The following is a 25,803-nucleotide window of genomic DNA, read 5'->3' as shown; positions in this document are numbered from 1 at the left end:
GGCGCGGCTGTGCTGGCCGCCGCCTCTGCTTTCCAGCGTGAGTGAGGAGCCCGGGGAAGCCGCCCCGTTGCCGCAGCAGTACCCGTCCCGCCTGGGCGCCATGACCAAGGGGGACATGGTGGAGCTGTACTGCGACGCGCTGCTGCGGGGCTGCGAGGTGAGCGGCGGCGGGGGCGCCGTRGCGGCGGGCGAGGCGCCGCGGGGACGGGGGCGGCACGGTAAGGCCGGGAGGAGACTGGGGGAGGGACTAATGATGCCTGGAGGAAGAAGGGGTGAGTAAAGGACAGCGAGAGCTGAAAAGTGAGCAAAGGGATGAAGGGGCAAAGGAGAACGAGCTATGATGTTGATGCATTAAATAACACCCTTCAGGATGGCTTATAAGTTACACAGAGAAGGGTCATTGCCTGTGGTTCAGAGTCAGCGCAAGATGCTTATGTGCACTGTCTGCCACAATAAATTGTCTGCTATTTTGAAAAGTTCCGTGTGTTAAAAATGACCTCGTATCCTGAATCACACTTTTCTCATCATGCGTCACATCTCCAGCTTACTTTGGAAAGGGGAGAGCCCTTCTGTACGCTTGCAGATGATGACAAACTTGCCGAGAGGAGGACTGTTCAGCCCATTTCTGCCGCAGTCAATCACACTGCTTTCCAGGGGCTGGAGGAACAGTGCTTGGGCAGGGTTTGGCACACTAGAAAGTACCTGCAGTTCTAAAGAAACTGCTCTTTTGGCTGACAGTTGGGTGGCCCTGCTTAGAACCTGGAGATGGATTTAATCGGTGCTTCCCAGCTGCTCTGTTTGGAGAAACTAATTGTTTCCCTTCTTTGGGATTTATTCCAGAATGGGATTCTTGGATAATCTTCGTAACCTGTGCGGTATTTTTGTTCAAATTGTTGCTTCCAGTAGTACAGACTGATGTTTCCACATCAGGGAAATGCATTTAGAACATAGGATCCTGCGTGGGGCTCATCCGAAGCCCTCAACACAAAATGAGCGAGTGGAAGCCTTGCTGGGGCCATGCTAGCAAGGGCGGCAGGACTTAAACGGTTAGCTCAGTGGTGAGGGAGGTATCTCCCATCATTGCTGATGGCACAGGAAAAGGAATCTATGTATGAAGATCAGGTGGCACCTAGCAAGAGTTAGCTCGCAGTAACTCCCTGTAAGGATGCTTCCGGATGTTCTGCATGGCTGGAAGGGCACAGCCACTGACATTGGAAATACCATTTCATACTCCTTGTTAAGTCATTAATGTGCCATTAATGGTTTTTTGCTATGTATTTTGGGCATTTAGGGAATCATTAATGCTAGTTCTCTGTAAACTGATTTGTATGATCAACAACAGCAGGCAGATTTAACGTTCTTTGGTAGATAAGACACGCAGATAAAGGTTTATTCTGAGAATTTTTACTGAACAATTTTGCAAGGGTCATAATAAAAACAAGAAAAAACTTGATGAAGTATACTGGTAACAGCTACTATTGTTCGCCTGAATTTCTTGAGCAATCGAAACTCAGTTTGTATCATAGAACAAGAGAACATAGCACCTAAGAAGAAAAAGGGAAATGAGCTAATAGGCTGTTTCAAAGATATTGCTGCTGTTTTGAACCAGACAGGAAGATTTCCACTTGTCACAACATGGACAGGTAGCCAGCAGTCTATTTTGGTGTTGTGCCAATCTGAATTGGAACATCCTTCCAAATTGTGGCACTGCATAGTGTCATAATCATTATTCCCGGTATGTTATCACTTCTGCATTTGTACATCATAACTTCCTGCACTTTCTCACATTTCCTGGAGCTTGTGGAGTTTGAAATGTTCAGTAAATGGCTGTTTTGAAGAATTAATTAGTAGGAATGGCACAAAAATACATGAGCATGCTTGTTAGGAATGTTTAGTTCTGGAGCAGTCAAGAGGCAGAACCCGGTCTTGAAACGGTGAGAAAACATCTCGTTAATAAAACAACAGATCAAAAGAAAAAAATATATATATATCTAGCAGACAAGCTAATAAGTAGTCTGAGAAGGCAGCTAGTGAAGTAACTAGGTACTCTAAGCTACAGAAATGACCATACAACTATTATGAGATATAATTTAGGTATGATTCCAGGAGAAGTAAACACTGGAACTGTTTTCATGTTGCATGAATGTGATGATATATATCATCTGGATACAGCCTTTTTTTTTTTTAACTTTGTCTATTAACTTTTCTTAGGTAACATAGAGGTAATATAGATCTTTCATCCTTAATTCTTAAAATAGGCAGAGAATGCTGGTGATGCAATGAGCAAATACCTTTTGGAAAAACTGAAGATGAAAGAAAACAACTGGCTTGGAATCTGGAAGGCTAATCCAGAGCTCTTCTTCGTCAGTTCAGAAGATTTAATTATACCTTCTGTTGGAATACTTGTTGAGGTAACTTTTCTGGCTGTCTCTTATCTTGAGCTCTGATACACCTGATGATTCATGCAAACTAATTTTAGAATCAGTAAGCTAATGACCTATATACTGTATTTAAATAACAGAATTTCACCCAGGGTCTCTTGCAGTGAATGAAGTTATCTTTCCATGGGACAGAATGAGCATTACTAAGCAGAGCATGTTGTGATTAAAGTAGATTTTTTTTCTTTCTTTCTTTTTATAAAGAAAACTAATCTTCTCTTTTAAGACTTCTGTTATGTAAATACTTTCAGCTCAAGATCAAATTCTCAGTCTTCTCTTAGATAAGCTAAATTGGCTGAAGTCTTTTCATTAGACATATTTCAGCTTTGAATATTTTGTGATCTCACTGAACATTCTCCAAATTTTTAACACTATAAAAATGATGGACATGAGAATTGGATGTATTTAAGAAGCAAGCTTTCCATTACCATATGCAGAAGTAATATAAATATTTTTATACGTATTGTGTCTTTGCAGCCACCATATGTTCAGCTCTTTTTGTTCACTTACTTATCTACACTGATTCTGAAGTCGTCCTTACAGATGGCTTTCTACATAGTCAGCTGTATAGCTCTGGCTTTACTATGCTTCCAACTAAACTTTGCTAAACTTTTCTGAGCAGGATCATTTACTTGGAGCATCTTTTGAAAAAACAAAACAAACCTCAGTCCATATTTAATTTTACAGTAACTCTTCCTGCTTTGGTTTGTTTCTGAGAATTTCCATTCAGACTTTTTTGAAGATCACCTTCATAGAGACTGGACCTGGAAAGTTTCAGTCTGAAAATGAAGCTTCATCAAAGTTGGAAGCAACTAAGACAAGTTATTTAGTGTGGAAAAGCTAAATAAGTACTTGCATTGTTTACGCAACTTGAATACATGTTTACGCAACTTTGAATACATGAGTCACAAGCATCACTTTAAAATATAAATTCAGAAACTAGCATTTGGGACAGCTTAAATATGCTTTTGTTACCTACTTGTAGATACCGGTTACTATAGCTGCCTGATGTAGCCATTATTTTTAATGTATGCTGTACATAGCCTGCAAATGACTCATATATATTCTGCTGGGAAAGAATTACAAGAAGATAAGATGCTATTTGCACAAATACTGACTTTTAGTTTAATATTGTAGACCATTTTTGTATGTGAAACTTTCAGGAATTGTTTTAAAAAAAAACCTTTGTGAGTTAAATTGCAAGATCATACAAATACTCCTATTTCTATTGTTCTTTTTATGTATATGATGATACTAATGTAAAGAGATACTGACATATGTAGCCTTTTGTCTAAATTAGGTTACTTGGAAACCACCTCAGAGTTCATCATCTCAGCTCAAAGCCTCTGTATCTGTTGCTGAACCATTTTCTTCTAATATTGCGAATATACCAAGAGAATTGGTTGATAATATTTTGGAGGACTTGGACCATTGCGTACCTTTGCTGGAAGTCTACCCTGTAGAGGGACAGGACAGTGCTGTGTTTGAAATTGCTCAGGCTTTGGAAGTTGTGAGGTATTTAGCATATTTTGCACTATTTTATCATTCACAGCTGATAAAACATTAACTAAGGAGCTGTATCCATAGCAGAAATATTGGAAAGGTTACTTCATTTTGGTAATAGTGTAAGAGGAATCACAAAGAAAACTTGGATCTGAGGTGTGGTAAAACTGAAAACGTATTGCGAGAAAATCCATGTCACATGTCTAGGAAACTTATTTCACTGATTGACCCAGCCTAGAAGTGTCAAACAGGTTCTCATTCCCACATCCTTGGCTCTACATAAATCTCTAGCATTTAGTCTCATCACTCAAGCAGCTCCCCCCTACCTTTTTCCTTTTACTTCAAAATTGCTCCTTTTTGCTTTATTGCTTTAAGTGCATGGCCTTTTTAAGGCTATAGCCATCTGTCTTGAGAGTTGACGTGACATTTTTGAACTTTTTTTTGGTTAAAAAATGTCAGCTAAGCAATATTGGTATGGATTCTGATGACTGAGAACCACTTGGGGAGAAAAAGGGAATTGCAAAGTTGACTTTGTTCCCAGTGTTACTTTTAAAGTGACACTTCTAAGTCAATGATTTTTTGGTTTAGAAATCTACGTTCTTCTCAAAGATTTGGGGGGGGGGGAGATTTTTAATATTGGTTTGTTTAAAAAATTCATAAAGCAAACAGCCTAGAAGACTAAAAGAAATAACTCTTGTTCTGAGTTTTGAAAAATTTAGCTTTTGGCTTTGTCCTGAGGTTAGGGAATAAAAAGAAACCATAATCTCAACTCTTAAGAGTTTGAAAACATGAAAATATTTTCTCATTTATATGTTGATTTGTTTTGCTTCATTTTTGGTGCCTCAGTTACGCTTCAAATAAAGATTACAAAACAGCAGTCTGTAATTACTAAGAAGTCTTTTCTCATAATGGTGTGACTTTGTTTTTTTCCACTTTATATAAGACTAGCTACTTGAAAAAACTGCAGAGACTGTTAAATGCAGATTAGGTATTTGCAGTAACGCTGAGGGCCATATAAGCATGTCATTAGATGAACTTAGTGAATATGTGACTCCCAGCAGAGAATGGTAACTCACTTGCGCAGTGTATTTTATTTCTGTTAAAGTCTTTCTTAATAGTGTAGAAAGTACTATGTATGTAAATAGTCTTCAGAATGTTAAAAGATTATGTTATTGTCAAAAGTGAGCATGCAGGATCTCTTTACAAAAAAATTCACTCAAACCAACATAACATCACCTTTTTCAGCTTTGTTAGTAAGCTTAGTGCTGGTGGGTTGGTTGTTGCTGTGTAGGGGGCTGTTCCCTCTGAGAGGTGGGAACAAACAGGTATTAAAGCTGGAACTTAGCTCTGATTCTTCCACTGATTTGATGATGATGGCAATACTTTTTTAGCAGTCATTTGCATATGCAGATTAATATCTTTCTGCATGATTTGTCCTAATTTGCATAAAACAAGAACATTGTGTTGCTCATTCAACTTCTATTCATTTCTTCCTGTGGGTGCCAGATGCTTTGTGATCTGTTACCACTGTGAGCTTGTGAACACAAACTCCTACGAAAAACAAGAAAAGCCCTTCTGAAGCTGACTTTTGTAACAGCTATGCTTCACAGTGAAGTACCATCACATTAGAAATTTCTCACAAGGTTGATTGCCTCTCGAATGCCAGTGCCTCGCGTTGGTTGAAAGAGCTGGAAGTTTTGTAGTGACCTCTTTGACGGGCACTTTTTCTGCTGGGTTTGCTTCTGCTCTTTTCTTTGGTGCCACCAGGTAGGACTGAAATTATTTTAGAGTACAAAGGAAATCAGTGTCACTTCATAAAAACATCCTTTCCAGGAAATAGCACAGAAATGATTAATATTAAATATAGGAGATTTGAACCAGATTCTACATCAAAGGAACCTTGCCATGAAGTTTAACAGTCAGTTTAAGCCCCTCTAACTGAGGCTGTTAYTGAACAGCACAGTTCTGCCTTGTTCCAACCATATATTCCCATTGCTTCTGTTGAGTTTGCAGCCTTATACTGAGGTGGATCAGTGAGCTGATCTAACTGAAAACCCACCAAAACAGTATTAGCAGAAAAGTGGGGCCAGAGTTCTTGGGATATTCAGGAGCAGCAGCAATGGGCACGCTTGGGCTTAAACTGACCATATAGCTACATCTATTTCGGAACTTACCTGCTTTCTCCTCTGTCACATATGTCTTCATATAATGTAGGAGCCAATATTCCCTACTTCTTACTCAGGAAAAGCTAGTGAAAGTAGAAGTAGGTCAGCAGAGTTTCCTGCTCCACGTTCCTGCCTCATGGTCTCCCTGCTGTATTCCCCTAGGTCCCTCAGCAAGATACCGCTGTAGCCGATGTGCTTCATTTCACACTGCTTTCTCTCACTTGTGGGAGGGGTGTTATGTGTGCAGGGTGTAGATGCTAGCCTCYTACTGCTAGGACACTGGTGTCTATTTTCTGTCTGTTCTTTTTGGTCAGTGCGGCATAACCGAGTCTGCTTTTTCATAGCGCTTGCTCATTTTCTTCTTTATCGGTGTAGTAGAGCAGCCCAACTTCAACTGGCACAGGCAGGCTAATAAAAGTGCACCACTCTTACTGGGCTGCACTGGAATAACTGGCCTCCACAGACAGAGGTGCGACTTTCCCCCTCTTCCACCCCTTCCTCTTCTTTTSTGGTAGACTGCTGCCCTGCCAAATGATGAACTAAACGCAATTCCATTTCAGAAGTATCGCTGAGTTTCTGGCTGTTTGTGCAAGCAGCCTGCCAGCTCCCCTAGCCAATCTAAACGTCTGTATTAGCACTAAGGAATTTTATTGCAGCTGCAAAAGGTCATAAAATAAACACCGGTGCTACTGCTCATCTGTTTTTCCAACGTCATTTGTCCCAAATGATCCAAACAGTTTGTGTGTGTGTGTGGTGTGCATATGTATGGGCAGGTGTTTTAAAGCTCTCTCCTCTCTCTTGAAGATTCAGGTTACAAACTGGAGAATCACAAATATTAGTTCATTAATTTGGGGTTGTTCTATCTGTTTTGAGACTGTTAGCTCAAATGAGATAGACAGGTCTCAGACCTATGGCACTTGAAAACCTTAGTCTTGAAATACACGTTTTGCCCTTCATGAATAAATCTACACATGGTCTGGGATTTTTTGTTTGTTTGCTTTCTTTTATTTTTGTTTTTTAAAGGTAGGGGGCATTCCAAGAAATTCTGATTAAATCCTCATGGAACTGTTGGATAACTAAAAATCTAATGTTTCACAGTCAGAGATCTACTAAAAATCTTTTAATTCATCTTCTAAGAACAGAATCAAACTGTTTTGGTTATTATGATTAGCTTTCATGTTACGAGCTTAGCAACCATTTCCTTCTGCTTCCATCGTTGCTTTTGCAATGTCTTAATGTTTTCTAATTCCTTTAAGCATCATCTCTGTGAGGATGGTATTAGGTGACTACCTGAAACATCTTATCACCCTCCTAATCTCAAAATCTTTTTGTAAGAAAGTTGTGCTTATTTGGCAAGTTATCTGTTACATTCTGCAGAAAACCAGGTAAGTTTTATTGTCCTCGAGTGCTTCCTACTCTTCCCTTCTCCCACCACCACCATAAATGATAGTCAAGCCAGAATTTTATCTCACCTGTACATTATTTGCAGTCCTTCCCATATTAGGACAATTATTTTAGAATTTCTAGYTTTTTTTAACCCCCCTAAAAGGATCAACATAGGCATTATCAGCCCCAAAACAGCTCCATTATGTTCTTCCCCTCCTTATAATAGCTCAGCTAGTCAAGAATGGGGTTGTGTCCTGTCCAGAACAGTATTTTTCACTGGATAATTTCATGATTGCAGAGCCTTACTGAATGCCTTTCTTGCTTTAAATCAGATGCATTATATTTCTCTAAGGAATTCTTTTGAAGACAAAAGATCTTGAAATTGTCTTTCTTCTCTTTTTCTTTCTTTTCCATTTCTCCTGCTATGAGGAGTCTTTTAGTTAAAGAAAAGTGAACCTAGCCTTGCAAAAAAGCCAGTTTCTCCTTGGTCTGCTGCTTCTGCTGTGTTTAAGTTTCAAGATTCCTGTATGGAAATGTGGTATAGCATCAGGTGTCTGCGAAGAGAAAACCGTCGTTGTGGGACTTCTGCAGGAAGACAAAGAATTTTGAGATTGCCCAGCAGATCTTGTTCTCCTGTCAGCTGTATTTTCATGTGCTATATAATACGTGAATATGTAAAATAAAACTATCCTCCTAGAGTTGTCTAACCTTCACGTGGAGCAGAATTTATCTTTTGTTATCTCATTTTGCGAGATTGTCTGGGGAGTTAGAGTTCTCCAAATAGGTTAAATTCACGGCAATATGTTTCAAAGCTAGTGGGAAAGCATTTGGGGGTTGTATTTCTTTCCTTGTATCTTCCCCACATACCTCACTCCACCCCAAAGCTGTCTCTGGTATTGGAAGGTGAGTAATAATACAGTGGAAATGTGTTACGAACTACATGCCCATTTCCATGAAGAACAGTTTGGTTAGTACTCTTACCCTTCTGGACAGCCATATAAATCTGCTAATATGCCATGGAAACTTTCTAGGTACTTTAAGTAGGCAAAAGAAACAGAGATGTAGAATTAAGCAGGTTTATCTTGCAGGAAACTAGATTGCAGTGTTGTATTGAGTCCTGGGTTTTGTGGTTTGAGACTATTTCAGTGGAAAGTTATGACTAGTTTGTCAGGGGAGAAAAAAAAACCTCCTGCTCTCTACTGCTGCTGTATCCACTTACGTATTGTCATGTGAATATATCCTACAGATTCTTCTATGATTTCATTTGGAGGGACTGGGATGCTGGTGAAAGCTGTGAGACATATTCGGCTCTGGTAGAAGAGAGAATTAACCTGTAAGTATCTTACCAAAAGAAAAAAAAATGTACAGAGTTCTTTTTACAAAGAGTTCTTCCTTTTTACTTCTTGCTTTTTAAAGTTGGTGTGATATTCAGAATGGAACTATTCCTGCTCCAGTGGGTCATCGTTTCAAAAAACATCTGGAGAAGTATAAAATCTTGCATTTGGAATTGATTCAGTATCAAAGTAACATTGAAGAAGAACCCACAGAAGAAGAAGTTGTAGAGTGCTGGAAAAAGTACTATGAACTAGTAATGCTGTGTGAGTTGCTGAAGATATGGGAGGACCTACGCCTCAGGTAACCCTTCTGTTATCAGCTACCTGAAAATTCCAATCAAAATCTGTTCCAAGGAGTGGTTGTTGCTTGTTATCTTCAAAAAGTTATTTTTTGTTAATAAGTGCTGTGGTTATAATTTTAGAAGTTTCATACTTGCTGTTTGTATAATTTTTAATGGCATTATTACACAGAAGTAAAGTGTGATATTACCCTTTCTTGTACAGCTACTGAATAGGTAAAATTTAAATCTCTAGCACGCCCCTTACTTTTCTTGTTCGAGTAAGGACTGGAGTATTCTGATTAACTGGCAGTTTCAGAACTACTACATTTCAGGAGAGTGTGTGTGTGGATTCACACTACAAAAATATGCAAAATTAAATTAGGTTAAGACTGCACGCTCAACCGTTTAGAAACTAAAAATGTCACAGTGCTAGGGATGCCTGTGCAAGTGCCATATTGCATTGCAGTGGTCTTGATCAGGCATGATCACATGCCATTTTTGAGCCTCCTCCTAAGGAAGTGACTCCTGGGACTGTCTGTCCATCACTCTCTTCTTCATATGCTACTGAAATTGATGTCAGATTTCAGTAAAATTTGCTCAAGGGCTGAGCTTCCCAGGGAAGTTTCCAAGAGGTTAAGTAGTGAAAACAGGCAGATAACTAGACATCGTGAGCTTGCATACTTTAACGGCGTGAAGTTCAGTACATCTCAAAATGCAGTTCCAGAGCAACCATGTTTCATTGGTTCTGGTGTCCGTAAAACAGTGACATTTTTTAATTGAACCTCTGCTTTTTGAATGCAGAGGCTGAGTGGCACTCACTGTATGCACAGCTGATTTATTAATAAATGCTCATTTAATCAATCTTATTATAAATAAATGTATACACTCCATCACTAAGTATATTTAACCTTTTAGCATGGTCTTTTAATAGTGTTCTGATGAAAGTATGTTGGTTTATTATGAATGAATTATTCCAACACTTCTAGGGAGCAGAGCGCTATTGTAACCATTTTGTAAGTAAGGATTAAGGTCAAATTTGTTTGGTGGGAAGAGGAAAAAAAAAAGATTGCTTTGGGTTGTATATTTGAAAAGCCTGGAGCTTGTTTTCCAGGTTATTTAGCAATTTGTAACTACTTTGAAACTGTAGTTTTCATTGCCTGCATATCCACAGGCTAATCTGGAGATGCCTTAAACATAATGCACAGAATATAAAGGGGGCACAATTAATATGTGAAACTGGATTAAATCTTCTGTCTAGAATTACGTAGAAAATCTGGCAGAGTCAGGGAGAAAATTATTTTTCTCATGTAGCATATAAATCCCTTAATTATGACTTGAGTGATTATGTACCACAAGCACTCCTGACCAGAAATATTTTATGTCTTAAGAGGAGTGGTGGGGCAGAAGCATATTGAGCAAAAAAATTCTCTTTGGTATCAGGCACAGTATAATAAAGAGTAAATATTTTTGCTTTTTATCATAATGTGTCCTTGTATTTTTAGATAACTTACTCTATTTTAATTCTAACTTTTATATCCATGGTCCTTGGTTGTCCTCAGACTATTGAGCTCTGATCAGCACCTGGTATTTACCGATTCTTTCTTTCTCCCATTTCTTAAATTTATCTTCAGATAATCTTCTGTTGGATTAGCAGAACTTTTAATGTCGCATTCTATCCTTCCACCCACCACAGATACTGATGTTGTGCTAGCAAAGTTCGTACTTCAGACACTGCCAGATTTTCTGAGTCACTGAAAGATTAAAAAAAAAAGTTTGTCACACTGCCTTGGAAAATATTACATCACTGGGACTTTCTCCCAGAAGTTTTCTGCGCTAAGAGTATCCTACAGGTCGTGCTCATACAGTTCCCACATTGGGAGGTTGGATGATACTAAATCCTCAAATTCTTTCTCACCACAAAGTCCCAGAATTGGTCAGGCCTGCAAAGGGAAGGGATGAAAGGTGGAGGATAAGCATAAATATATGTAGAAAACACCGTCAGAAATGCCACTTATTGGAAGCTTTGTCCACACAATGAATGAAGCAGCATTCCTATGTAAAAAGCATATAATTAAAATTATCATAAATCCACCTCCCTGTTTGTCTGCAGTAACTTCAGACTTCATGGCTCAATTGCACATGGGTCCCTGGGCTGACAGCACCTCTTAGCAGGGGAACAGCTGTGTACTGGCCTGCTGCTAGATGTGACGGAAAGACAGAAGGTTGTTTGACTTCGCAGCTGCTCTCTAGAGTGCAGTGTGCTACAACTTGGGAATAACTGATTTGGTTGCAAGGTCTCAAAGGGAGACTAACCCAGTGACTGAAGATCAGTGTCTTGAAGTGCATTAATGAACACTCATCTCAGCACAGTAAATAGATTATGCAGTCAAGGAAGCCTGAAATGCTGCTTGAAGGTAGATGATGCTTAAACTTCATCAAAGCAGTTTTGGCCCTGTCTGTATTAGTCTGTCTAACAAATGTTATAAAAGTGGCTACATGAGAATAAACAGCACTGTTTAGAATTCAGCATTTGTTTCCAAATGTGAGTCAAAGCCCAGAACCTTAACATTTAACTAATCCAAAGTTTATTGAGGATTGGGGTGCGTCACATAGGTGGTTTTGAGTGGTAAATGATTCTGGCCTAAACAAGATGGAAATACTGAAGATGGTGCTTTTGAACCTTTTTTTTTTTTTTTTTTTAATCCTCAGTGCTGTGAGGTTTTTGTGAAGCTGAACGTTCCTGGTATCTTTGTCATCGAGGATATTGCACTTAAAATGCACACCCCTGTTCAATGCAATAATAGATTTAGCATAACTTTAAGTCATTGTTCATAGGCATCGGAAATGTTTTGCTTAAAATTTAACTGTAGTACATAGATTTCGTCTCAATTTCAGAGCCCACGGACCTCTGACCCCAAGGATACTAAGGCGCAGGAAAGGGTACAGAGATGATGGGAAAACTGTAACTCATACTGTAGCTAAAACAATGACAGCTGAAATGGTAAGGAAAGCTTTTTCCTTGTTCAAACTGTGTATGAATCAGAAAAACTATGCTAAACAAAGCCAAGATCAGTTGACACAGGAGACGTGACATTGTTTTGTTTTGAATTTGCTCAGACCTAGGAAGTGGTGCTCTCTCCTTCCTGTACAGGTTAAGGGGTTTTCTGTGGACACTCCACTTCAGCATCATGAGAATCTGAACGTGGCTTTAGAAAACTGTTATAGTGGAGACACCGTGGTGGTTTTTCCAGGAGAATATAAGGCTGTAAACTTATCCATGTTAACTGAAGACATTATTATTAAAGGTTAGTATTGTGTTCTTCTTAATTTACCTCTGTCTTTATGAACTGTAGCTCTAAAGCAGTCTTGATTATTGACTCTTAAATAAAGGTCAGGGAAAAATATGCCTACCAAAGCTTTTAACTGGATTAAAAACTTCCAGTGTGAAAATAAATGGCAGAGTGTAATTTGTTCGTTACTACCAGAAGAAAAATACTGTGCAACTTGAATACAGTAAAACAGGAATTCAGTGGAAAAATCCATTCAGTAAAACTTTTAATAGCTAACAAGCCAGTAATCTTATTGATAAAGGATAGGTTCTCCTCATCCCCACTGATAGGTGGACACAGAAAATTTGCATGCATTGTTTTGTTTTTCGTGGCAGAAGAGATAGATAATTTGGTTGTTTTTAAGCAGCATAAAGTAAATACAAATAATAGCACCTCTAAAATAGGCAGGCCGTTGTCCCTGATGTCTCTTGAAAGAAGGGGGTTTTTCTGTTTGTTTGTTTCTAATAARAATGTCGATGTCAATGCTGCGTTTAACCCTACTATAAGGTGATGGGCTTAATTAGAAATTAGCACCAACACACTTTGCAGTCATGGTCAGTAAATCACACCTTACAAATATAAAGCCTGCATGCACTGATTATTTAAAAACATACACTCACTTGCATACATTTCCTTTTTCAGGCTGAGGCCTACATCATCTCATGATCTTGCATCTTACAAAGTATGGCATCAGGTTCTGAGTTTATTTTATACTTTATCATTTTTTTTCTGCCTTTTAGTTTCATGAAAAATGATGCAACAAATGCTCCTTCAGTTGTCCTTCAGTTCTGGTGTGACTTTTCTTTGTGTGCATTACTTCCAGGTGATAATGTTTACTAAAATACTCGTTAAAGCTGGCCATTCTGTGACATGATGGTTTGTGCTACCTGGTACAACAAAGTTCCCAGCAATGGTACAGACAAACTGAAGCCACTTCTTGCATCTCAGTGATTTACTTACGCACACAGACACACCCCCACACACACACCCACTTTCAATGCATGCTCTTCACTGAGGCCAATGCAAATACCAAGGCACGATAATATCTGTTCCTTCTTACTACATGACTTCCACGTCCTTCTGGGACCAACCTGCACAGGTATGACTTGGAAAAACAGGGCCTCATGCAAAGCTGCTGGTGGGGATTTTTATTCAGTGCCTGCTTATTTCAAGGCTGCTTTAGTGCAGCTTTCTGTTATTGCTCAGAACAAGGTAATGTTGAAAATTTTTCAGGGCTCCTGTCAGTGTCAGGAGAAAATCACCAGGAGGTTAGGGAGCAGGCAGTGAAGTGTCATTCTGACGTTCATTGCTTAGAACTTCCTTTAATTTGCTTATTTTCCCATTCCTGGAACTCCTGGGGGGGCTTCTTTTCTTCTCCCAGTTCTCCAGCTTTGGTTTGTTGCAGTTACCTGAATGTAAACTGTTTGTGTTTGTAAATACACACTTGTTTTGCTTCAAGGGAGACTTTGAAAGAGGCAGCAGAAAACGTAAGCGAAGCTGGGGCCCTGGTGCGCCTATGAAGCGTGCCTTCCTGCTGCCCGCAGCAGGGCCATACGCTGCGTTGACAGATGTTTCAGAACTAGAAGTGCTCTTTCTCATTCTGTTGAGAAAGTGCTTTTAGGCAGCTATTTCAGATCCCTTTGCTTGTCAATGCTCAGGGTGAGCAGACACGTTACAGATTAGCAGTGTTCCCCTCTTCATCTTTTTTGTAGTTTTTAAACTCTTACTGCACCTCTTTTTCAGAGAGAGGTAAGACATCGCTACCCTGCATATTAAGGCACTCACCTTGATTAAATCATACCTGTGACAGTAGGTTTCCCTGAGTATTCCTCACCGCATTTTTAATTTGGAGGCAGAAAAGAGATCACTTAACTAACTGCAATGCTAATTTGGTCAGTTCTCTCAGGAACAAATCATTCAAAATATTATGTGCACACTTTTAACGCTTGCTCTGCAGATCAAGAACAAATACTTGTACATAATTCTGTAGGAAGACTCTTTCTGTACAGATACTGCTTATGAGAAAAGACTTTCTTTCAAGAGAAAACATTGGGGGTAGCTGTGACGTGTCTTGGAGATGGCTGTCTTGAGATCAGCGGGATACCATTAATGCTGACACTACAAATGACCTCTTAGCGTTCTTCTAACCGTTCTTTAAGTAGGGATCCTAGAGTAGTTTGGTTGAATTCCTCTCCACTGGTGGGAAGCTGCCTACATCTAAAGAAGTTTTTTCACTTCTCATACTGGGCTACATTATATGAAGTGCCGCCTGAGTAATCTCCTGCAAATTTACTGTAACAGCACAGTAAAAGGCAGACTCTCAGATGTCTTGTGTGACCGATTCCAACAGGCTGCTCACAACAGACAGGCCACTGTATATTACCTCAAAGACAACAGTTAACATGTTGTATTTTCTCTTTAGTGCTGAGATACTCACATCCACGCCCTTTTGCTGTGTGTTCCGATTGTCAGGCTTTTGAAACTACAGTTTACGTGAACAGCATTAGTGCTTTCTATTTAATGCAGCATGGTGCATACAATCAGGCATGCAAGCATGGGGGCCAGTTGAAGAAATTAAGCTTTAAAGTACTTGGTTTCACTGCAATTTGTAATTTGTTGGTAGCATTTTTAATAGTTACATTAGAAGTTTTAAAACAAGCAAGATACACTTGTCAGTTTGTTTCTTAAATTTTTATCCGTCATATAATTGTTTTGATACTGCTATACTCTTCTCCTTTTCCATCAGGAACTGGAAAACCAGAAGAAACGATGATTGTTTCAGAACCAACTCATGATAGTTTTGTGGTATCCAAAGCCCAAGATATAAAGCTAATGCACCTTACGCTGGTACAGCAGGGGACAGTCGATGGTATCGTGGTTGTTGAATCTGGCCACCTGACTTTAGCAAACTGTGTATTAAGGTGCGAAGGAACTGGAGTCTGTGTGCTCACTGGGGCTTCTCTGACTGTCACAGACAGTGAGATTACTGGAGCTCAGGTACTTCATTCTTGAATTTCAAATAATTAAGTTTATTGTACAAGAAATGTGAATGTTCTAACCAGCTGGCTTTTTGAAACAAAGGACAGATCAATTTACTGACAGAGTAAACTCATCCCAAGCTCAGATTTTACTGTGAAAACGTACATGTCATTTCAAGTTAATTTTCAGTTCTCTGTAGCCAGACTGTTTAAGCTCTTCATTAGCACATCAATCCTTGTTTAGACTGCTGTATTCATTTCTAGCAGAGGAAGTGTTGGCAAAGATTATTGCTTTCCCACTTAACTTGCCCTGAGGGATTACATATTAAAAAACAGACTGAATATTGTTAAGCACTATTTTAATGCTTGACACTTTATCTATGCACTGGAGTTTTACATATTAAAATATCTCCTGAACTGTAGTTTTTAGATGCTAAATAGTCAATGATGTCACCTTTTCCCTCCGCAGCCTGCAATCTGAGCAGTTCTCAGAACTGTGCCCTTAAAAGTTCTGTTTCTCAACATCAACTTGCAATGTAAGAATATGACCTACAGAATTTCAGAACGCTATTACACTTAACTGTACTCTGAGTGACAGATTATTTTTTTAAACAGTCCTTACAAGCAACATTAAATTGGATTTAATCTCTTTGTTTAATGAACAGGGTGCTGGTGTTGAGCTGTACCCAGGGAGCACAGCTATCTTAGAAGGTAACAAAATTCATCACTGCAATGATATCAGAACTACTGAGACCTCACATCGTAGCCTGGGTGGCATTAATATTAAGGTAACAATTTATGGTCTTTTTCTAGTAATAGTAGATTATAGCTTTACAGTTACAATTCAGAATCATTTTTGTAAATTGACCTGAAAAACATGGAGTTTACTCTAAAAAGGGTATTTCTTTAGCTAGGACTTAATGTTCAAGTACCCCAGTAAAACTGTTTTCAGCCAGTATCATAGAACTTTGTACACACGCTTGAAAATCCCTGGTATCTTACTCAGCCTCCTAAAACCTACTAAATTAAAAGCAGGGAAAAGCAAATGATAGTTATGTAGTTGAAAGCAAACGGCCTTACTACACATGACAACAAAACCTTAACTGGAATAGCAGGACGTAATCCCGAGCTGCTGTCTGACAGGAGGCCGACTCGCTAGGGTACATCTGCATTTTTCCCCATATCCCCGGTTGTGTTCTGCACAAGTCAAGCCTGAGGACTTGACCCTGAGCTTGCATGCAGCCAGGAAATGGGCTGTTCTGCTTGTCAGCACCAGAGGAGCAGTCTAAGAAGTGTTTTCAGGGTATCACTGACATGCTGTAGCTGCAGAGTTCCTCAAAATTAATTAATCTTTACTTTTTTGCCAGGCTGTGAAAGAGCTCCTCTATTGCCCGTGTATAAAACAGCCTGCTGCTTCAGGGCCCTCCCTTAAGCTCTGTTCTCTTCTGTGCTCGCCTTGCACCCATCTCCTACTTCCTACTGAAATGCTGTCTTCCCTTGAAGACTAGCAACAACTAGAAGGTGAAATTGGAGAGCTTTAACAGATGTTAGATCATATTTAAGAGCTGTAGGCTTAATATTGAAACCACTAAGTGTATTCTCTTTAAAACCACTGGACATTGCATGGTTCCAGCTTTGCATCAGTAATGTTACTGGGCTAACACGAAGTTTGAGGTGCAAAGCAAGTGAGGTCCAGATGTAATAAATAGATACGGAAAGAGAACACAGCTAATACTGCACTGTATCTTTCAATGTCCATCCCTTTTGATCCCCCTACAGGTTGTTCCCGTCCCCAAACTGAGGATGAAAAATAATCACATTTTCAGTAACAGTGGCCACGGAGTCACCATTCTTCAGCCTACGGAGACACCTACAGCAGCAGAAGGGATTGTGGAATTTACTGCATCAGGCGATGCAGAAGAAGATGCACTTTCCAAATTAATCCAGGATTTACGTTTGGAGATGAATACTAATACACTTGATGACATCAAAGATATTGCTGTAATTCATAGCTAGACATCTAAGGGTCAAGTGGCATTTAGCTTTAACAATTTCAATTAAAGAAAGAGTGTTTCACTTTCACTTTTTTTTTTTTTTTAAGAACCTTTCATTAGAAATATACAAAATTTTGGACATGCTTTAAACTTTACTCAAACACCAAAGCTCCCTCCTCCCCCCTGGTAAGCAGAGCTCATTTAATCCTATTGACTCCAGTGGGATAAGCACTCCAGGCAGATTAGTGGGGGGGCTCTTTGTTTTTAACCTCCTCAGGCTTGGTAACATAACTGTTAAATGGTTTGGTTTTTGTACAGAGCTGTGCCCACAACCATCTTACCGTGTTCTCCTTGTGATGCTGAGGCCTTGTAACACCAAGTGTGGGCGCAGAGGCAGGACCTCCCAGCTGCTTTGGTGGCCATGCTATCAAATGGCAGGGCAGCCAGTCCAGTTTTGGTCTAGTTTGGTTATCTTTCACACGTATTTGGAAGAATGAAACGTGAGTATGTTGGAGTAGCAATGTAAATAAATACAGACTTTGATGAATGGCACAGTTCCTACCTTGGAGGTCACTTCAGATTCTGCAGACATTAGCTGCATCGCCTCAGTCTTGGAAAAAGGTAGTCGAGGTTCCTGTGTTAGCTCTACCAGAGAAGGAGCTAGCTCCTCAGCCCCTGGGCCACAGCGTGTTATGCAGCGCGCACTAGGCCAGCGGCTGGCTGAGAAGGAACCAAACGTTGCCTGCCATAAACAGAGAACTACTGCAGCAAGGCCTACTTGCACAGTTTATTAGAGAACAACAATGAAAAATCCCCACTGAGTTCACATTCTGCAATCTAAACCCCTTCTTTGCCAAACAAATTTCAGATTATGAAGAGGTTTCTTCAGAATGCCTCCTGCTGCCTACAACCAAACCTACTCTTACAATAGATGGGTTTAAAATCTAAATCCAAATACATTTTATACCCTGTATAACCCAAATGCAAATATAGTATATAAATCTTAAAAACCAAACACTTTATTAAGAACAAAATAATACAAGTTGCGGTAAATTCTCTAACAAGGGGACGATATTTTACAGAGCTGCACTAGTTCTAAGCAACTGAAACGGCAAACAGACTCGTAACAGCAAGGAAGGAAATGAGGAGACACATGTGCTTCTGTTGGAGCGGGAAGACTTCACTGAACTTCCACAACTACCATCCCCCCCTCCCCGTGTCCCCATAGCCCCCTCTGTACCCGCCGCCTGCTCCTCGATACCCTCCTCCGCGATATCCCCCGCCACTGCCACCGCCTCCCCCCAGGCCCCCTGGGTACCCTCTTCCCCCTGAGCCCCAGCGGTAGGAGCTGGAGCCACCGTACCCTCCACCTCTGTAGCCGGAGCCGCGCTGGTGCCCTCCCCAGCCGCTGCAGCCGCCTCCGTTGTTGTAGCGAGCCATTTTCGGGGGGCGAGGACCATCTCCAAATCTGGCAACGAGAAGCATCATATATTTGACCCGATTTAACAGATTCCATTCTTTTTTAAAATCCCAGGAATAATGAGTTTCCAAGAGGCTCAGTTAATACGCCCCTTTTCTGTTTACTCAATTGCACTTGAAGGTTGCACTTTTGCACCCTTTCACTTCAGTAAAGAATAGCCAGGAACAGCCTGAAGTGCCGCATGAGCAGATCCTCTCAGCCAGGTCTACACCTGGGATAGCAAGTTTTCCCCTCACTCCAGCTTCCCCAGCTCACAGGCACGAGTAGGGAGCCCAGTTCCTATCTACAGGAGCACAGTGATCTTTATTTTGCTCCTCACGCATCAGTGAAGTACATATCCAAGCTGCATCTTTGTTTTGGTCCTTTTACTAACAGCTCACAGATGTGTTCATTTTTCTTTGCCTCAGAAATAAAACACGAAAATAAGCCTGTAAAGGGCTATGGAGGGGTGCAAGGGGGAAACGAAGCAGCCAAATATTTACTTTTATTCCCCGGGACAGAGATGACTAGGCTCGCCCAGAATAAATTTGGATCATCTTTTCTTTGAAAGTCCCTGTGTTTTGGAACAAGTGATGAAACGTGTCAGGAAGTAGCACTTTCATTACGGAGTGCCTTCTGTCCTTCCCATGGAAACAGCCAGTGATTTGTCTGCATCAGACTCTGCACGTGACAGGTTTACATATGCTCAGACTATAGACTTCTGCAGCAAAAGTCTAACGGTCCTGGCCGCACCGGACAGGCCTCTGGGCTGCCGCAGCCCCTGTGCGATGTGAGCAGGGGCCGCACGCTCAAAGCTGCTCTGTTCCGGCTCTCAGCATTCCCATGGGGACGCAGCACGTGCCCTTCCCCGGGGCTCCAGCTGCACGAGCGAACAGAGCCGAGCTAACCTGGTGTTGGCAGCCATGAGGTTGATGCCTGCAGCTGAAGGCCTGGAGATCTGACGGATCACGTTCAACATTCGCTCGTTTACTGGGTCCAGCTGCCTAATGATCTCGAGATCTTTAGTTACTTGCACAACCAGAGCCTCCATCGCAGCACGCAAAGCAGTGATGCAGGCAGCTACAGTATGGGACATCTTCAGTTTGATCCTAGAGCGGAAAGAGAGTTATGTTAGATGCATCACTGCTTCCAGGAGAGAAACTGTTCAAAAATAGTTTCCATCAAGGAGTTTTCCTTTGAGCACTACATACACTGAGCCAGAAATCTACATTCTCACCTTTGAAACTCAAATCTGCTAATGAAGGGAAGTAAAATTCAGGAGGCAAATTTGCCAGACCTCCAAAACTTGACACTGTTAAAACATCTACTGTCCTTCTGTTTAATTTTGCTCTTTAGATGTGGAACATTTGAGTAATACCAATACATAACCCTTGGTCTGAAAACACAGGCTATTTTTTGGAGTATTTGTACAAAAATACAAAGTAATCCAAAAAGCCTCAAGATTTTGAAGGCTATAGGGCAGCCTCACAAATATTGCTTAAGCAATTATTCACCTTCACTTTACTGCCTGGAAAAGAGAGTGATCCAGATGATATTTTGTCAAGGCCATTTCTCTCCTCAAGCTGCATTTCTGAGACTTAAAAACAAGGTTCCCTTAGCCTCTCTCTGAAGGGGACATCCAAAATGCATATTACCTCTTATTCAGGTTCCAGTTAAAGAGGGGAAAAAAACAGTAGTTTTCATGGAAATTGCCTGGTGTCATGTTTTTAATTTAAGTAGATAATCTACACAGAACAGTGCTGAGGAAATGAACCCCTCCCTTCCTCATACAAAACAAAGGTAATGCTCTCGCAGTCATCCGTCCTGCATGCCTTGCTCTAGGATCCCTGCTCTAAAGATACTCGGGTCTGTGTTAGCAGCTGTTTCCCCTCAGTCCATGTTCTTCCATAGACCTCAACGTCCATTAGCACCACACGAGGCCGTACCAGTCGTCCACCAGAATGAGCTCCCCATCAGACAGGACTTTCTTGGAGGCGAACAGGAGCAGCTGCAGCGGGCTCACCAAGGTCATCGCTTTGGCAGAGATGGCTCGTGTTCGGATCTGCAGACGGAAGAGGAACACAACTCTTGAAATGGAAGACGGATCGCTATACCTCCCAATGGCCACTGAAACCAGGGAATTTTGAAAATCAACACCACATGCCAATATCTAGGTATAGTGTTAGGAACTTATAAGGGCACATGCGTGCAAATGGAGTGCTGGGCAGACGTTTACAGCGATTCAGCACTGGCTGGTAAAACAAAACACCACGCTTCTCCATGACTGCATGTCTGCACTTATGCAGTTGTTACTTTGCAAGAGCCATCTCAGGTTCTGTCAATCTAAAAATGACCAACGCATAGCTGAAGTATCTTCCCACCCTCCGCATTGCTGGGGCTGCAATGAAAAGCTCACGCTGCTTCTTCAGCAGGGTCCTACGTATGCAAAATTTCTGAGTCGCTACATGGCTGTGCTAGCACGCCTACGTTGTCATTTTATAGAAACGAGACCTTAAGCTTGTACTTGAAGTGAGCGCTTTGAAAACAACGAGCCATCTGACATGAACCAAGCGCTGACTATACAGGCAACTGCCATTGATTTTAAGGAGGAATCGAAGAGCGCTACTTAGGATTTCAGCCTCCCACATCAAAAGCTGCATCTCTCCTCCTTTCAGACATGAGGGCGATGGGCAGAACCCATTTTACTTGTTTGTCCTCAGGGAGGAGGCTTGCCCTTACCCTGGGAGCCACTAGACATGCTCAAAACAGAGAAGTTTCCAAAATGGAAGTTGGGCCAGAAAAATAGCTACAGCAGGGAAACAGACAACCAAGCCTCAAACAAACTTTCTTTTTCCAGGTACATATTTGGTAGGAAGAGCTGCAGATAAATCCTTCCCTCACCACAGTTTTACCCAGTCACTCTCAATTTTGTCTAAGTATTTTGGTGTAGTTTTTCTGCTGATTTTATTTATTCTAATAAAACACAGCTTTCTGAGTTCAAAAGTCTTTTGGTCCTTTTAGGGGAGCTCACTTTACAGAGACAGCCTAGGCAGACCAAAGCTCTGTCCCAGTTAGGATCCTGTCACACAGGGTGAAGAAGAGGTGAAGCCTCACCACAGCTCTGAACTGTGTAGGTAAAAATCCCAAGTACCAAGCCAAGCCCCAAGCCAGGGCCCAAAGAAGCCAAAAGTCCATTTATTACCAATGAAGTACTTTATCTRTCATTAGTAAAGCAGGTCATATGTCAGCAAAAAGAGAGGATATAAAAATCAGCATAAAAAAGGAATTCAGAACTAATCTGTGTAGGCAGGGTGACAAAAAGAAATACGTCTACAACATCACTTCTGTTACGAGGCCTCAGGATGCTCCCTTCACAGCAAGACACTTCACTGACTTGAGGCTCACTCTGAAAAACTTCTTCACAGCCCTTCCCAGACAGAGGCCTGTCGGGAGCTCAGACTCCGGTGGTGCGCGCAGCTAGTTTCAACAGCCGGAGACAGCACATCAGGGCCTCTGCCCTCGCTCTGCTGGGGGTACCGCGCACAGACAGCACAACCAGCCTGCTCGCAGCCCGCAGGCTGTTCCCCGGCTACGTCCCGTACAGAGGCACGGCCTCCACTTACTCCTTGAGAGAAGGGTGAGCAGGAGCAGTTGCATTCACATGCTCCAGCGATGGCAACCAAAGAGCAAACAGGGGCTTAATTGTACATGTACAATATGTGCTGTGTGTGCGAAACTAATGGCATGGAGGAAAAGGTCATGGGGACCCTGGGAAAAGTAATAGGTGGTTGTTCCAGAGTATTCCCTGAATTCAGTTTTTTCTGAGGGGCTTGAAAAAACAGGAATTGCCCTGGTGGGATGACAAACTACTTAGATGCCAAAAAGTGAACAGCCCACTGCTGTGGGTCCATAGCACATTTTCCTGTTTTTCCTCTGGATTCTTAAGTCGCAAAGTGATAAGGACAGAAATTCTCTAGTGCCTAATAGTATGGTAGAGCTCCCGCAGCAGTCTCTTAAGGAAGATGCTGATAATATACTTTTCTCTACGACCTGGCTGTTTTGACAAGACTCACAGGAACTTTCTATGCATCCAAGATCTCTACTTCTGTTGAACTTGACTGGTTGAAAGTTGCTGTGAGGACTGAATGGCATAAAGTTCCCTTTCTGAAAAACACAAGCTAAACATTACCCAGTGTCTAAGAGGTTCTTTTCAGAAAAGAAGCCATAAGAAACAAGATACAACTTGGCTGCACGTGATCAGGAAAAAATTCAAAGTCTTTACCTTTTCTCCAAAAACAAAAAAAGGCGATGGATACTTCATGTCCTGGCTGCTGAAAGGGCAGTTGACCGACGACTTGTGGATAAGTGCGTTGCGCCCCTCAGTGGTAAGAATCTTCCTCTTCTCCTTGTGGTAGCAGACGTTGGGGTAGACCCCAAAAGCGAGCAAGGAGATTACAACATCCAAATTATTATCTGGTCCAGTGTTGTTGAATGCTTGAGTCATCAAACATTCTGTTGACAGAGAACAGAAGACTGGCTAGCATCCACGGGTCATGCAGGACACGTAGCACAGCAAAGCTGTTTAGGATCCTGGATCCAATCATCTACTGATTCAATCAAACTGGCAGTCGAGCAGCTGTTCTCAAAGGACCTTTGCACTCAAAGCATTTCAATACTACATTTGATTTTCAATTATGGAGAGCAAAAAGCTCAAAAATAAAACTAGAAAGAGATGTTTCAATCCCCTCCCCACACGCACACACACACCAGCAGCTCTTCAAAAACAAGGGGAGAGAGGTTTGCCCAGAATTTGCTGTACCACAGTGTGTTTCCTGTCATCTGTTTTGGAGAGGTCTTTTGGGGGAGGTCAGAATGGATGTTTTTATTCATGTTGTTTGTTACAAGCCTCCCTGGAGTTTCTGGTGGCTTGTTTTTAGGTCATCTTGCCCAGAAATARAGTTAAGGATAGATGCAGCAATGATCCTAACAGCATGGGGGGATTAAAGGAGTATCAAAAACAGAAAAGGGAGCTGAACACGTGCTGAATCCAACCAGCCATTTAACAGAACAAGCCTCTTGGGGACATTAGGCAAATTCAGAACCTGACCATCTTGAAGAAATACTTTAAAAAGGCCTTTCTAGAAAGCTGAACATTTGTTGCACTGCCGCAGATCCCTCCCGCTGCACAAACCCCGAAAAGCACAGGGCACAGAGCACGCTGTTTAGATCACACAGAGAGGCAGCACTGAGTGACTGACTCCCTTAGGCTAACGGCAGAACTGGTGCGCAAATGCTGTATCAGCATGAAAAGAGGGGGAAAGGCAGCACTTATAGAGCACAGTTAGGGGATGCAACAAACAAAGAAAGAAAACCAGGAAGGTAACTCTCTAAGGACAACTGCTTGATAGATTTTTAATTATGCAACCCTAACCTCAGCTTCCAAAGTCTCCCTATATTGCACTGCAGCCATCACAATTTCTCTGGTTTAGACAAGGAAAGACTGAGACAACACTAAAATTTCACCCGAATGCAGCCGTAAAAGAAGAATAGCATTATGGGAAACCCACTCATCTCAGAATGAAAAATGCAACCATTACATCACTACGTCCAAGCAGAATCACCTTCTGGGAAGCCACAATTAATAAGTATATCTTTCAGYTGGACTTTTGCTTCCCAAGTCATTCTAAGAGTAGACATGCTGAGTCTTTTGTGTTCACAAAATCTCATTTCTGCTTCTTCACCGCCCATTCTAAAACAGAAATGGATTAAATTAGACGTCTGTCCAAGCAAAGGAGAGGTATGACAGTCTAGCCGTTCAAAGCAGCCACTGACTGTCTAGGCAGGTCACAAAATTGCGCACCCCGCGTTACCCACCACTTCTCATCAAATGTTGTGGCAAGACAACATACCTTGCATCATCCCAGGCTTGGAAGACTGAGAGCAGAGCAACGTGATCTGAAAACCTGTTCCCAGCAAAATTCCTGTGGACATAACCCAGCCGTTTGCCCTCACTGACGAAAGGCTCAGGGAAGCAGGTGGCTGCGGAGATGGTACAAACAGCATCTCCCACACTGAAACAGAAACCACAAAAGGAATCAGGATGGGGTTTGTTCACAGTATTGCTGCCAGCAGCTGCTACCGCCTGTTGCTATGAGTAAAAACTTCCCGCTGGAGGTTAGAGAYCTTAGTAATTTGGCCCCTGTCTACTAGACTTCTTCATAGAATCACTTCCCAGAAAGTGGATGTTAAATTAGTTCARATTCCAGTAGCTAACCTTCCCCCAACAGCAAGTGTTCACAAGTCCTTTGTCCTCCTTCTTTCCCCTTCCCCCACCCACCCACAGTTCTTTTCACCATCTTCTTCCGAGTAAAAAGACACTACAGCCATCACAATTGCAAACAACGGTTCTCTGCTTCTATTGAAGCAAAATCTTTGAATTCATTTTTCTTTTTATCTAGGTCTAAAATACCACATTCCTGCTACACTGAAGTATTTAGAGTCCCACTCTTACTTCATAAATATTCAGTCTCTACTGGTCCCTTTCAGCTCCTCTGCATTTCATGAATATTTTATTCCCTATCCTAAAAGTTATTTATCCTCTACTTTCATGAATATTCAGTTTCCTATCCCCAGCAGCGGCACTCATTGCTCATCTGGATGCATTGTTTTTTCTCTTGTAGAGTGCATGCCTAGAGGCTCAGGAATTCAGAGAAACAGCAAAGAGGCCGCTGAGACTTCCAAACTTACTAAAAAATACAGCCCATTATCATCATCTTGCCAAGACGAGGTTCAATGGGAAGTTTGGCTAGGATTCTTCCAAGAGGTGTCAACTCGTCATTGGAATCCAGGGCATCAAGCTCTGAAAGAAAGTCTCGTATTATCAAAGATGGTTGTCTAATCCAATCAACCCTTAGATAAGAAATTCAGATTTTAATA

The 25,803-nt window shown here is 41.4% G+C and overlaps 2 protein-coding genes across 11 annotated transcripts in view; one reads left to right on the top strand and one right to left on the bottom strand.

Moving 5' to 3' along the window:
* The first annotated feature begins 100 nt into the window (after positions 1–100).
* SHCBP1L (SHC binding and spindle associated 1 like) lies at positions 101–17,756 on the top strand. The gene is made up of 10 exons (XM_026062696.1): positions 101–157; positions 2,259–2,411; positions 3,739–3,953; positions 8,739–8,825; positions 8,909–9,127; positions 12,003–12,108; positions 12,259–12,412; positions 15,183–15,433; positions 16,080–16,202; positions 17,194–17,756. Exons 1-10 carry the CDS (start codon positions 101–103, stop codon positions 17,428–17,430), a joined length of 1,602 nt encoding a protein of 533 aa, XP_025918481.1. The 3' UTR covers positions 17,431–17,756.
* A 33-nt stretch (positions 17,757–17,789) lies between these two features.
* Positions 17,790–25,803, bottom strand: part of DHX9 (DExH-box helicase 9) — a 50,586-nt gene continuing 42,572 nt past the window's right edge. For 8 of the 10 annotated variants that reach the window (XM_026062251.1, XM_026062231.1, XM_026062262.1 and 5 more), the window contains 7 exons: positions 25,615–25,726; positions 24,777–24,938; positions 24,489–24,616; positions 23,150–23,379; positions 20,814–20,929; positions 19,776–19,976; positions 18,182–18,876 (listed from right to left, as the gene is read on the bottom strand). In XM_026062251.1, the coding sequence (XP_025918036.1) occupies positions 18,606–18,876; positions 19,776–19,976; positions 20,814–20,929; positions 23,150–23,379; positions 24,489–24,616; positions 24,777–24,938; positions 25,615–25,726 (1,220 nt within the window). In that variant the 3' untranslated portion in view covers positions 18,182–18,605. Of the gene's footprint in view, positions 17,881–17,970; positions 18,151–18,181; positions 18,877–19,775; positions 19,977–20,813; positions 20,930–22,940; positions 23,032–23,149; positions 23,380–24,488; positions 24,617–24,776; positions 24,939–25,614; positions 25,727–25,803 lie in introns of those variants that run through there. The other 2 variants (XM_026062215.1, XM_026062288.1) reach the window with 2 other exon arrangements.

This window comes from Apteryx rowi, unplaced genomic scaffold (genome assembly GCF_003343035.1).
Source record: "Apteryx rowi isolate R43461 unplaced genomic scaffold, aptRow1 scaffold_100, whole genome shotgun sequence".
Classification (NCBI taxonomy): Eukaryota; Metazoa; Chordata; class Aves; order Apterygiformes; family Apterygidae; genus Apteryx; species Apteryx rowi.
Note: the sequence above shows the minus strand (reverse complement) of the source record. Positions and strands in the feature narration are given on the sequence as shown.